Source organism: Sarcophilus harrisii, chromosome 6 (genome assembly GCF_902635505.1).
Source record: "Sarcophilus harrisii chromosome 6, mSarHar1.11, whole genome shotgun sequence".
NCBI lineage: Eukaryota > Metazoa > Chordata > Mammalia > Dasyuromorphia > Dasyuridae > Sarcophilus > Sarcophilus harrisii.
In genome coordinates, this window is record NC_045431.1 from 248,087,959 (window position 1) to 248,101,383 (window position 13,425).

A 13,425-nucleotide genomic window follows, 5' to 3' on the forward strand; every position below is an offset into this window, starting at 1 on the left:
AATTTTCAATGCCCTTCTCCATTCTGACCAAACTTCTCTGGAATATCTGGAATATCTCCAAGGTATCAATGTGCTTCTTAAGGCATGGAACCAACAACTATATATGTTGTTCTATATGTAGAATAAAGAAGACCACCTTCTGTTTGTCTAGAAACTGTGTCTTCTCATGCAGTATAAGGTCAAATTGTCTTGTTTGTTATGTAGTCATAAGGATGTTGTGGGGTTCAAATGATCCAATATATTTAAACAACTTTGCAAACTTTGAAAAAGCAGCTCTAGTACAGTGGATAGACACTGGGATTGAAGTCAGGAACTTCTGAATTCAAATGCAAATACCCTGGGCAAGTCAAATAACCAATTTGTCTTAGTTTCTTAAACTTTAAAATGGGAATAATAACAGCCCCTACCTTACAGCGTTGTCAGGAGAATAAAAGAAAATAATATACAAAGTCCCCAGCATATAATGTTACATAAATAGTTCTCCCCTTCACTAATATCAGTGCTCATTACTATTATCTTAAGTATCAATTCCTTAACAACTATAGCCGTTTTGTTCTGCTAAATTCAAAGGTCATATATTCTTGTCATTGAAAAGAGAAACAAAATACAAATTGGGCATCTGTCTTTGCTTATCATTCATTGTTCTAAACTCATTAGCCTTCAGAATCACTCCAATTCCTTATATGTTTATATTTTGATGACATAATTTGTCACTTTTTGTATTAAAAATAGAAATACTTTTTGTGGTTAAGTTTTCTGTGCATCTCTCAGCTAAGGCTGAGTTAGGCACTCTGCCAACTCTATTATCACAAGATAAGTTCTGCTTTTGCATTTATTCTTGGTTACCTCTCCTTTTCTCCTTACTGCAATTTTTTCATATCTGACTATCTACTTGACAATTTTTCTTCTTTATCTTCAAAATTTTATTAAGATCTTTCTATCCCTTTCTATCCCTTCAGATTTGAATTCCCTGTAAAATTAATCCCTAGTATCCTGCTTCATCCTTCTTCTCTAATGCCTATAATTAACCCTCCCCAAACATAGAACTGAAAATTACTTGAAAAAAAAAAAGCTAAATCTTCTACTTTCTTCCAAGTCCTATAACATTCTCATATTTTGATCCTCATCTTTCATGAGAATTAAATGAAGAATAGAATTTCTCTTAGAGTTCCCTTCACTTTTGATGTAGAAAAATATCACTGATGAAAGGAAATCAATACCTGCTCTTTAATGAGAGCAAAGAAATATATAGGTAGATATATGATAAAAGATAAAAGACTGAAACAGAGTGACAAAGGCAGAGAAACATGCAGATAGAAAAGGGAGAAACAGACAAAAGAGAATGAGAATGAGAGAATGAGAAAAAGATCAAAAATACACAGAGAGATGGGGAGAGGGAGACAAAGACTGAGACTAAAAGAGAGATAGAGAGATAATGAGAGAAAATTCTGAGAGATGCCGAGATAATTGAAATCCCCTATCACTAATAAACCATTCCTTCATGCCAAATTTGTGATCTATTTCCTCTTCTAATTAATTAGTATTTATAATAGCATATGATTACACTGTGAGTCTAAAAACTTTACACTATATTTCCATACTCTGTCAGATTTCCTCATATGAGCATATAGTCTATCTTTTTTTAAAAAAATAGACTTGTTGCCCATCCCATTTCATTCAAAAAGGTTCAAATTTTTCTAGAACTGTATTACACTTGAGTCCCTTCCTTCTATTTTAAATGGCACCTTGTTTACAAAGCTTCACCCAACAATAATCTCTTTCGAGGATTGCTGAATTTATAATATTTTTAAAATGAGAATATGTGATGGGCTCACTCTTTATGAGAAAATGTAATGAGTGTATTTTGGGGACTTAAAATAACCAGTATAACAACTACCTAAATGCTCTTGGTCCTTAATTGCTTATTTCTAGCCCTCTTATAAGATAGGTCTCTGATATGTTTTATATGTTAGACACATTAATCATATAGAGTATATTTTTCTAATGATTACTCTTTTATTTCAGGTGCGTAACAACACTCTCAAATGACATCTATGGAGAACAAGTCTAGAGTGAATGAGTTCATTCTTACAGGATTAACAGATGCCCCAGAGCTTCAAGTTCCCTTCTTCATTATGTTCACCTTCATCTACCTCATCACCCTTGTAGGGAATCTGGGAATGGTAGCTCTGATCTCCTGGGATTCTCGTCTCCACACCCCCATGTACTTCTTCCTCAGTAATCTCTCTCTGGTGGATTTTGGCTACTCCTCAGCTGTTACTCCCAAAGTGATGGCTGGGCTCCTCACAGGGGACAAGATCATCTCCTATTATGGATGTGCAGCACAGATTTTCTTCTTTGTGACCTTTGCCACAGTTGAAAGTTTTCTCTTGGCTTCCATGGCCTATGATCGCCACGCAGCTGTGTGTAAGCCCTTACATTACACCACTACCATGACATCGACTGTATGTGCACATTTGGCCAGTGGTGCTTACATCTGTGGCTTTTTAAATTCTTCCATAGTTACAGGAGATACATTTAGCCTTTCTTTCTGTAGATCCAATGTGATCCATCATTTTTTCTGTGATGTTCCCCCTCTCCTAGTCATAACCTGTTCTGATATTCATAATATAGAGATGGTCATATTTATTTTAGGAATATTCACTGTATTTTTTCCATTTCTGGTTATCTTGACTTCCTACCTGTTCATCTTCATTGCCATCCTGAGCATCCGTTCTGCTGAAGGCCGCCAGAAAGCCTTCTCCACTTGTGCTTCCCATCTTACAGCAGTCTGTATATTTTATGGGACAATCATCTTCATGTACTTTCAACCCAGCTCAAGCCATTCCATGGACTCAGACAAAATGGCATCTATTTTCTACACCATGGTCATCCCCATGTTGAACCCTCTGGTTTATAGTTTGAGGAACAAAGAAGTCAAGGGTGCTTTTCACAAAGTTGTGGGAGGACAAAAATCTCAATTAGAAAATTTATAAGTTGCATTTTTCTTCTCTTGGAGCCAAGCTGCTATTCTATTAAATTTTCTTATATATGCAGGTGTATATTTCTAATTATGTCATAGAAGGAGTCCCGGACTTGGAAGGAGGAGACACCTATTTCTCAATATTGACCCTCACTCTTTCTGACTGTGTAATCACACAGTCTGGGCAAGTCTCTGAACTTTTCTCTGACACAGTTTACTTCTCTGTAAAATGGACAAAATAATTTTTGGATTAACTACTCTGTTTTGTGAAAATTAAATAAGATGCTATATGTAAAACCCTTGGAAATCAAGTCTGCTGTATTTATTTTATTTCTCTTATTTTAGTAGGTTAGCCTGATAGAATCATAATTCTCACCTGGAAAGGATTTCAGAAGTAGCCCTTTGGTAGCAATTAGTTTTTGTGTCAGAAACAAGAGTAATGGTAAAACCACTAATAAGATCACCTAACACATCCATTGTCCTTTGAGAACCTGAGTTCTCAAAGAATACAGATGTGTTTGCCTTCATGGGAATTGATAATATAATTCTGATAATAATCAGAATGAACAACCCTTCCTGATAGTGTTGAAAAGGATCTGAGCTGTCTGTCTCTCTGTCTTTGTCCCTCTCTCTGTCTTTGTCCCTCTCTCTATCTCTGTGCCTTTCTCTATCTCTCTCTATCTTTCTATGTCTCTCTTTGTTTTTCTCTCTTCTTTCTGTCTCCCATTTTCTGTCTTCTGTCACTCTCTATATTTATGTTTCTCTGTGTGTCTCTGACTCTCTGTGCTTCTGTGCCTCTATGTGTGTGTGTCTGTCTGTCTCTATGTGTGTGTGTCTGTCTGTCTCTATGTGTGTGTGTCTGTCTGTCTCTATGTGTGTGTGTCTGTCTGTCTCTATGTGTGTGTGTCTGTCTGTCTCTATGTGTGTGTGTCTGTCTGTCTCTTGTGTGTGTGTCTGTCTGTCTCTGTGTCTGTCTGTCTCTGTGTCTGTCTGTCTCTGTGTCTGTCTGTCTTTCTTTCTCTGTGTGTGTTTCTCTGTGTCTGTGTATGTGTCTGTCTCATTTTCTCTCCCTCTTCTTTTCTCTCTCCACACAAGAACATAGCAGCCCAAACCTGAAATCTATGTCACTTCTCTCTGGTCACTTCAGGAACAAAAAAGACAAATTTGGAAAGCCAAATGCATTTACTAGAAACCCCAAAATGAAATTCAAGTTTCTGTCCATTTTTGCCTCTCCTTTATCAGAGCACTAGTCAGACACTTATTTGATGCTTGATTTCCTGAGAAGGCAGTAATGAAAACACTTACACAGTTGTGCTACAGGAGTCCACAGTCCATATTTTGATGCTCTCATTTGGCCACAAAATGTCCTAAACTTCCTGATGCAGCATGGTCTTTGGATAAAGAGGAAGATCATCAACCTAGTTTATGCTTACTGTCATATTAGGAGAGCAAAACCAGGCATTCCTTGGATAGGGATGCTATAGTGAACAAAGCAATTTAGGTCTTGGAGTCATAAAGACTTCAGTTCAGATTCTTTCTCAGAATATTATCAATTGGCAGATGCAATGAGAAGAGTATTGCTGATTCAGCTGTACCCAATGTAGGAAGACATTGAAGAAATATAAATTATAAAGTGGTCCTGAGAACCTAGGAGAGTTTGTGTAAAACCTTGTGGAAGAAAGGGATTTTTTTTTCTTTTTTTTCTGCTGAGGCAATTGGGGTTAAGTGATTTGCCCAAGATCACACAGCTAAGAAATGTTAAGTGTCTAAGGTCAGATTTGAACTTGGGTTCTCCTGACTTCAGGGTTTGTGCTCAATTCACTGAGCCACCTAACTAATCCAAGGGATTTCAATAGCGTATCAGGATGACAATCTCAAGTTCCATCTTGTTCTAACAGATCAGTTCTTTGGATGGTTAGTTGTTTCTGCATTTTAAGAGGTTCCTAGAAAGGGTTTACATTTTGATTTGTGTAGGATGACATAAAGGATTTCTCAATATTAACTTGGCGCCATGAATGAATGTATATAAAACTGAAACCCATTTATATTAGTTTTAAGAGGAATCTAGAAACAGGGATACTATTTATAATAATGATTTTAAAATGTTGACTAATATAGTACCAAAGAAAGATTCTTGAAGTTCTACCCTCAAGTCTAATTCCTGTGTTGAACCGAGCCATTGACTAGTCTTTGGGTTTGACCATTCAGCCAATTCTGATTTATCCAAAGTATGCTTATATCTAACCTATTTTGCATGTTGTCCCTAGAAGACCATGTGAGACTTTGTCAACTATTTTGATTAGAATTCATTAAACTAAATCTGTAGTATAACTTCGATTCATAAGTCTAACAGAAATGTATATGCATGTATCCTTCAAGAACACAGCCTCTAAGTAGACTTTGTCAGGGTTAGGATGAACAATTGTAATTATCACAATTTTACAGATCAGGAAACTGATGTACAGAGAGCCATATGACTAAGTTAATAAATTAGACCTTACTGTCTTCCACATATTGTTCAATTTAGTGACACTGACCTCCTGACAATTCAATGAGCAACTCCAACTCTTGATTCTGGATATTTTCTCTGGTTATCTTGCATAACTGAAATACTCTCCCTTTTCATTTCGGCCTACTAGCTTCCCTGATCTCCTGTAAGTTCCAAGTAAAATCCCCACCTTCCACAGAAAGTGGTTCCTCATAATTCTGATGCCTAATGACCCCTAATAGAGGGATCTAGTAATCATTTCCTATTTGTGCTTAATATAGTTTATTTGTGTATATTTGTTGTCTTTCTTATTAGCTTATGATCTCCTTGAGGGTAAGGAGATCCATCCAACTGATTCTCTGAACTCTAGCTTTTAATACTTTTTGGCCTGCAATATATTGTCCCTTTCATAATTCAGTATATCTGAAACTCACAAAAATTGTATGAGCTGTGAAGACAAAGAGTATTAACTTTATCTGACAAATGAATAAGGTCAAATAAATACCAGTTAAGTGTCTTGCTTGAGGTCACTTTGCTAGGAGCTTAAAGTCAGAATTCCTAATAACCAAGGCTCTTTGTGTTTTACATCCCTAACAAAGTACTAAGAAAGACAAAGATAATTAGAAGAAAATGCTCCCCATGGACAATCAGTGTTTGCTCCCCATGATCAGAGAAGAATTTAATGGTTTGTTTTTTTATATTATTTGGCTGAAAAGCCAATTATCTCCAAGGGAACATTTCCTGGATCTGTATTAAACCCCTCCCTAATCTCCATTTTCAGTCACACATCCAAAATGTCTTATTCAACACACAATGCTGTGAGATTAACCTAAAGGAGTCTGAGTCATTTACTCATTTAATTTCCATTGTTAATGCTGATATTCAATAGGCAGAATGATCACCAAATCTACTGCTTTCCATGAAGCAACAATGACCACGGATGAGCTCTACAAAATTACTAACCTTTAAATACTTATTACCAGGTACTTTAGTACCTGGAGACTTTCTTCATCATATTCATTTTCTTTCTTAATCTTAGATTTCAAGCCCTGGACCCTCTGGGAAGATTTCTGACCATCTTTTCCCTACAATGACTCACAACATTTCTCCATGAGTCAGTCATGCCCTGAAAGGTCCAATTTAAGATTCCAAGACTCATCTGGGTGATGATATGGCATTATGCTTTAGGGTTTTAGATCTAGAATCTGGAAGATTAGATTAAGATCTTAGTTCTAAAAATTGTTACTTGTGAAACCACAGGCAAATTATTTCATTATTCTGTTAGTATAAACTGTAAAATCAAGTTGACAACACATGTAATATCCTTATAAGCTTATTGTGAGGTTCAAATAAGATGCAATACAACATTTGTACATGTTAAAAGCCTTATAAAGAACAATCATTATGAATCATGCTTCTGCTTTTGCCACCTTATCTTGCTTTAAGCAAAGGGGCAATCAAGGAGTTTTTTGATGATAATAAACATTTATCAACAAATCAATGAATATTTGTACAGATCATGATGTTAAAGTTTGGGGCAGATTTAAAATCAGGAAAAGAAATGGGTTCATGTCTCAGTACTAAAGTCTTTTATTTAAATTTTCTTCAAGGTTTTCAAAATGCTTTAAAGCAATGGTCTCATTTGAAACTTGGTATAACCCGGAATGGTAAGTGCTACAATTGTCATTATCTCCATTTTCTAGGTCAGAAAACTGAGAACAAGATAATGTATTTGAATTGTTAAGGCTCATATAAGTAATAAGTATCTTTACCTATGTGAGCCTCAACAATTCAAATAAATAGGGAGGAATATATTTTAAGTGTTCTCTAAATTTAAGTCCTTAGTTCTATCCACTAAGACTATCTACATCACTACATTGTAGAAAAGTGTTTTATCTTTATCATATATAAGTATAAAAGACTACAGGGAAATAAGATGACTTTTCTAACCCTTTAAATTTTAGACTGTCTTCTTTATAAACAATTTTTATTTACTATGAATGTGATTATTTTCTTATACACAGGGAAGGTGAGACCCACAGATTTAATTGGGTTGCCTGAAATTCAACAATTCCATTCAATTTAATTCATCAAGTGCCTAGTGTATTCCATTCACTGGTACATTTGTTAAGGATTCAAGACCAATGTTCCCTCAAAGAATCGATGTCTAACTTTAAGACCAGAAAATGTTGTATCTAGGATATAAAGTAAATTCTTCATTATGGCATTTAAGGATACTCAAATCTGTCTCTAACATGGCTTCCTGGTTTTGTTTTTGTTTTTTTAATTTTATTATATTCTGAACCTAGGAAATGATACACAAATTTATTTCATGTAGTAGATGGGGGGGGGAGAAATTACTGTATGGGAAATGTATTGTGCATACCTTAATATTGCTTTTAAATATATAATAAACATATCTTGTAACTTTTCTCCCCCTCCCTTTTTCCTGTTTTCTTCTCTTGTCCCCTCCCTTTCATTACATACAAATATGTGTATATGTAAAACCTTTCTATATATGGTTCTATTTATCAATTCTTTATCTGTATATGTGGATGATGCCTTATTTCATAGGTCCTTTATAGTTAATTTGAGTTTTTATGATAGCCAAATGACTTAGTCATTCAAGATTATTCTTAAAACAATATTGTTGTTATTACATATAATGTTCTCTTGGTTCTGTTCATTTTGCTCTGCATTATTTTATGCAATTTTACCCATGTTTTCCTAACATCATCAAGATCTTTATTTCTTATAACATAATGGTATTTCATCTCAATTATATACCACAACTTGTTCAGCCATTCCACAACTGATGGGCATCCCCACAATTTCTAATTCTTTGAAATCACAAAAAGAACTGCTATATATATTTTAGAACACATAGGTTCTTTTCCTTTTTTCTTAATCATCTTTGGAATAGATCTACTAGTGGTCTTACTGAGTCAAAGAGTATAGACAGTTTTATTAATAATTGGGCATAATGCCAGATTGCCCTCCAAAATGGTTGAATCATTTCACAGTTTCCCTAGCAGCGAATTACTGTCCCAATTTTTCATAGACCCTCCAACATCTTCTGTTTCCCCCTTCAATCATTTTAGCTAATGTGATAGGTGTAAAATAATACCAAAAAATTATTTTAAATGCATTTGTCTAGCCGATGATATGAGCATTTTTTCATATGTCTATAAATTGTCTTGATTTTTTTCATTGGAAAACTGATTATTCATATCCTTTGACCACTGATCAATTGGAGAGTGACTCAAATTCTTATAGATTTGAAAAATGGTCTTTACAGATTTGATATAAGATCTTTATCTGAGAATCTGTCTATAATTTTCTGCTTTCCTCCTGATCTCTATATTTGTTTTATTTACACAAAAACTTCTAAATGTAATATAATTGAAAATATTTTATAACTACCATTTTCCTCTTTCTCTTCTTTATTCATGAATTGTTCAATTCTCAATAATCTGAGATGTGATATATTCTTTGTTCTTTAAATTTTCTTGCAATTCCTCTCTTTATGTTTAAGCCAAGTATTCATTTTGATCTTATCATGATAAATGGTATAAGATTTGGGTTTATGTCCAGTTTCTGCCATATGGTTGCCAGTTTTCTCAATAATTTTTACTAAATAATGAATTTTTATCCTCAAAATATTACACTTGTCATCTTCAGATGACATCAACAGATAATTTTGATCATTACAACCTTATAATATAGTTTAAGATCTGGTACTGCTAAACCACTTTCCTGTACATTTTATTTTTATTTCCTTATTTAATTTTATTTTAATTTATGCAATAAAACAATCAATAACCTAACACTATAAAAAGATGCCTGTACATTAAAGTGCAAATGTACCGTACATAATCCGCTACTCTTTTTAAATTATTTTAAAATATTTAAAATTATTGTGTAAAGTTTTTGCTTTTTTTCTTCCTCCTCACCCCAAAAATGTTTACCAGAGTGTACAAGTAGGTGTGTGTGCATATACACATATATATAATATATATATATGTATATATCATGTTATTCCATCAAATTTCTGTTTATCACTTCTTTGCCTGGATGCAGATGGACAGTGCACACTTTTTTCAACTCTTTATAGTATATTTGGTATGTAAAATAGACAAAATAACTTATTTACTCAAAGTCTTTGTGAAAACAATATTGCTATTTCTATGAATTATGTTATATTAACCTGCTCAAAGGGCATAATTATTTTAATAACTCTGGGCATAAAACCAGATTTTTCATCAGAATGGTTAGATCAGTTCATTGTTTCACCAACAGCATCCCAATTTTTTCCACATTCTCTCCAATATTTGTCACTTTCCCCTTTTATCATTTTAGTCAATCTGGTAAGTGTACAATGATTGTTTTAATCTGTGTTTCTCTGATCAATAATTATTTAGAAATTTTTATATGACTACATATTGTTTTGAATTTTTCATTGGAAAACTATATCCTCTGACCAGTTGGGAAATGATGCGCATTCTTATGGATTTGACAAAGTTTTAGTTCCTATTTGTGAATTTCACTCCATCTTATTTTTTACTCACTATTTTCCTTCTCAGCCCCTCTTTTTACTCCATGCTTATTACCTTATCTTTTCTCTGTATTTTCTTGTTCCTTATTTTAGCCACCCTTCTAAAATATTCTCTCTTATCTCCTCCCCTTATCCTCCTAATCTTTTTCTAGACATCCTTTAAAAGTCCCTCTCCTGGCTAAGCAAGTTGTGGTATATGATTTTGATGGAACATTATTGTGCTATAAGAAATGATGAGCTCAATGATCTTAGAAAACCTTGGATAAACTTGCAAGAAAAAATGAAGAGCAAAATGAACAGAACCAAGAGAACATTGCATAAAGAAACAGTAATATTGTTTTAAGAACAACTTTGAAGGATACATCATTTCGATTGTTATAAATACCCAAATTATATACTTATTTGTGTTCAATGGTACTCATCTCTAGGGTGGAAGGAAGAAAAAAAGGAAAAAATAAATTTGCATGATGACTATTATATGTTTAAAAGAAATGACAAGTTGTAATAGATTTGTAACTTCATGTGCAATCATGTTTTTATTAATGTTATGAAAATGCTTGTTTTATTTCATATATTAAAAATAAACCTTCCTAATAAACACCCCAGTCTTCTCACTTCTCTAAAAATTAAGAAAACTTCTAAACTTTCTGATGTATGCTGTTTTCTTTTTCACCCAGATAAGGGTAAAGTTGCAACATTAGCAGCCCTACATACCTACCTCTTTCCTCTTCATTAGATCTTCATTTACATTTTTTATGAGATAATTGATACTTTTTGCCTTTTCCTGCCTAATTTTATTGTTTTTAAAAATCACCCTATCATATACAGCTCACGTTCAATATTTCTTTCAAACTACCTCAGTGATGATAAAACTTTAAATATATATACATATATATTGCTAACATTTTCATGTATCATAAATACTTTAATTTTTATCAATGTTTTATAACTATTTTTAATGATTTCTTTTGTTCTGAATTTTTAATATAGAATTTTCTATTGAATTCTGATTTTTATTTGTTAGAAATACCTGAATGTTTTTGTCATGACATATCTAGGTTTTTTTTTTGGTTTTGTTTTCATTCACAAACTTTGCTGGGTAAATTCTTCTTGGATACAAACCCAGAATATAATGTTCCAAGACTTTGTCTTCTTGTGCAGAAACCACTTGAAACTTCTAAAAACCTGGGTTTTTTCTGTAATACTTAAGTGTTATTGTTATTTGTTGTTGTGGTGGTGGTGGTGGTGGTGGTTGGTTGGTGGCAATTGTGGTTGTGGTTATTGTGGTTGTTGTTACTCATGTTATTTTCTCTTTAATCAAGATATTTGGAAACTTGGCTATGATATTTCTATAAGTCTAGGACCTTATTCAGGATTTTTTCAGGGCAATTTTCCTTAATAATTTCTTGCAATATTATGCCCAGATTTTTTTAAACATAACATTCGGGTACTCTGACAATTCTTATATTGCCTCTCCTCAATATGTTATCAGATCAGTTTTTAAAATTTAAATGTTTCAGATTCTCTTCTACTTTTTCTAGTTTTATTATATCTTGTTGCCTTATAACATCATTCAATTTGAATTTTCCAATTCTCATTTTCAAGGATTTATTTTCTTCCTTAAGATTTTGTTTTTCCTTTTCTTATTGGTTAACTTTCATTTCATAATTTTATTGGATTGATTTTTTCAAAATGTTCCTCATTCTCTTATCTCTTGAATTCCTTTTTATTTTCTTCCTTATGGTTTTTATATATTTTTCCAATTTGGTTGACTTTTCATTTTTTTTTTATTATTCCACTTTACACATTTTCTAATCCAATCAAGTAGATTTTGCATTTTGTTACCCATTCACATTATCTTATATGTTCCAATATATCCATAAACAAGAATTTATGCCTGGGAGAAATTCAATGTGCTTAGATATTTTTAATAGTTTCTTTTTTATTGCAGGTGAATGAGCCATGTCCCAAATGACATCCATAAAGAACAGAACAGAGATGAGTGAGTTCATTCTCACAGGAATAATAGATACTCCAGAGCTTCAAGTTCCTTTCTTCCTAATGTTCACCATCATCTATCTCATCACCCTTGTGGGGAATTTAGGGATAGTAGTCCTTATCTCCTGGGACTCCCACTTGCACACTCCAATGTACTTTTTTCTCAGTAATCTTGCTCTGGTAGATTTTGGTTATTCCTCAGCTGTCACGCCCAAGGTTATGGCTGGTTTTCTCACAGGGGGCAAGGTCATCTCCTACAATGGATGTGCTGCACAAATGTTCTTCTTTTCAAGCTTTTGCACTACTGAAATTTATCTCCTGACTGTTATGGCCTATGACAGACACACAGCAGTGTGTAAGCCCCTACATTATTCTACCATCATGACATCAAGTATATGCACTTGTCTGACCATAATTGCATATATTGGTGGAATTTTGAACTCTGCTATTATTACAGTACAGACCTTTAGCCTTTCCTTCTGTAGTTCCAATGTGGTTCATCACTTTTTCTGTGATATTCCTGTTCTCCTGGCTCTCTCCTGCTCTGATATACATATCAATGAAGTGGTAATCTTTATCTTAGGAGGATTCACGATCTCTTTTGGACTCTTCTTTATTTTTATTTCTTACCTATTCATCTTTATTGCCATCCTGAAGATCCAATCTACTGAGGGCCGCCAGAAAGCCTTCTCTACTTGTGCTTCTCATCTCTCTGTGGTGTCCATATTTTATGGGACAATAATCTTTATGTACTTACAACCCAGTTCTAGCCATTCTATGGACACAGACAAAGTGACTTCTGTATTCTACACCATGATCATTCCCATGTTGAATCCTCTAGTCTATACCATAAGGAACAAAGAGGTCCATGTTGCTTTCAGAAAAGCTTTGGGGAAGATAAAGATTTCATTAGGCTTAGCATTTTGCTTAAGAGAAGACAAAATCTAAAACTTCTTTCTAGAGAAAGACTCTAGCCTCTAAATCACGATTTTATCTTAAACTGACATCAACTTTTCTAGATACAGTGTAATGTATTAGGAAAAGGATTATACACAGACTGAGGAGAAGCAGAGATTCAAATGCTGACAAGAACACTTATCAGTCATGGCTCCTTGCAGGATTACTGTGTAGGAACAATGAAACTATAAATAAACATTAATTTAGAGTACATTATCTAAGGCAGTGAGGATATAATGATATTAAATGAAATTCTCTTATTCACTGAATTACAAAGGTTCATATTGTCTCCCAGTGATTGACTGGTTGAGGCTTAAGAAACCAAACTCTCCTCACAGGTTCTAACTCCTCTTTTGTTCAATAAAATAAACTGGGTGTTGCCTCTTCCTCTATTTCTTCCTCTTTCCTTCTCTCCCCCTTCCTCTCTCCTTTAACTTTTTCTCT

The 13,425-nt window shown here is 33.7% G+C and overlaps 2 protein-coding genes across 2 annotated transcripts; both read left to right on the plus strand.

Moving 5' to 3' along the window:
• Positions 1-2,045: 2,045 nt before the first annotated feature.
• Positions 2,046-2,996, plus strand: LOC100915279 (olfactory receptor 5B12-like). The gene has a single exon (XM_031943677.1). It carries the CDS (start codon positions 2,046-2,048, stop codon positions 2,994-2,996), a length of 951 nt encoding a protein of 316 aa, XP_031799537.1.
• A 9,001-nt stretch (positions 2,997-11,997) lies between these two features.
• Positions 11,998-12,972, plus strand: LOC100915022 (olfactory receptor 5B12-like). Its single transcript, XM_003773975.1, has one exon. It carries the CDS (start codon positions 11,998-12,000, stop codon positions 12,970-12,972), a length of 975 nt encoding a protein of 324 aa, XP_003774023.1.
• The last annotated feature ends 453 nt before the right edge of the window (positions 12,973-13,425 follow it).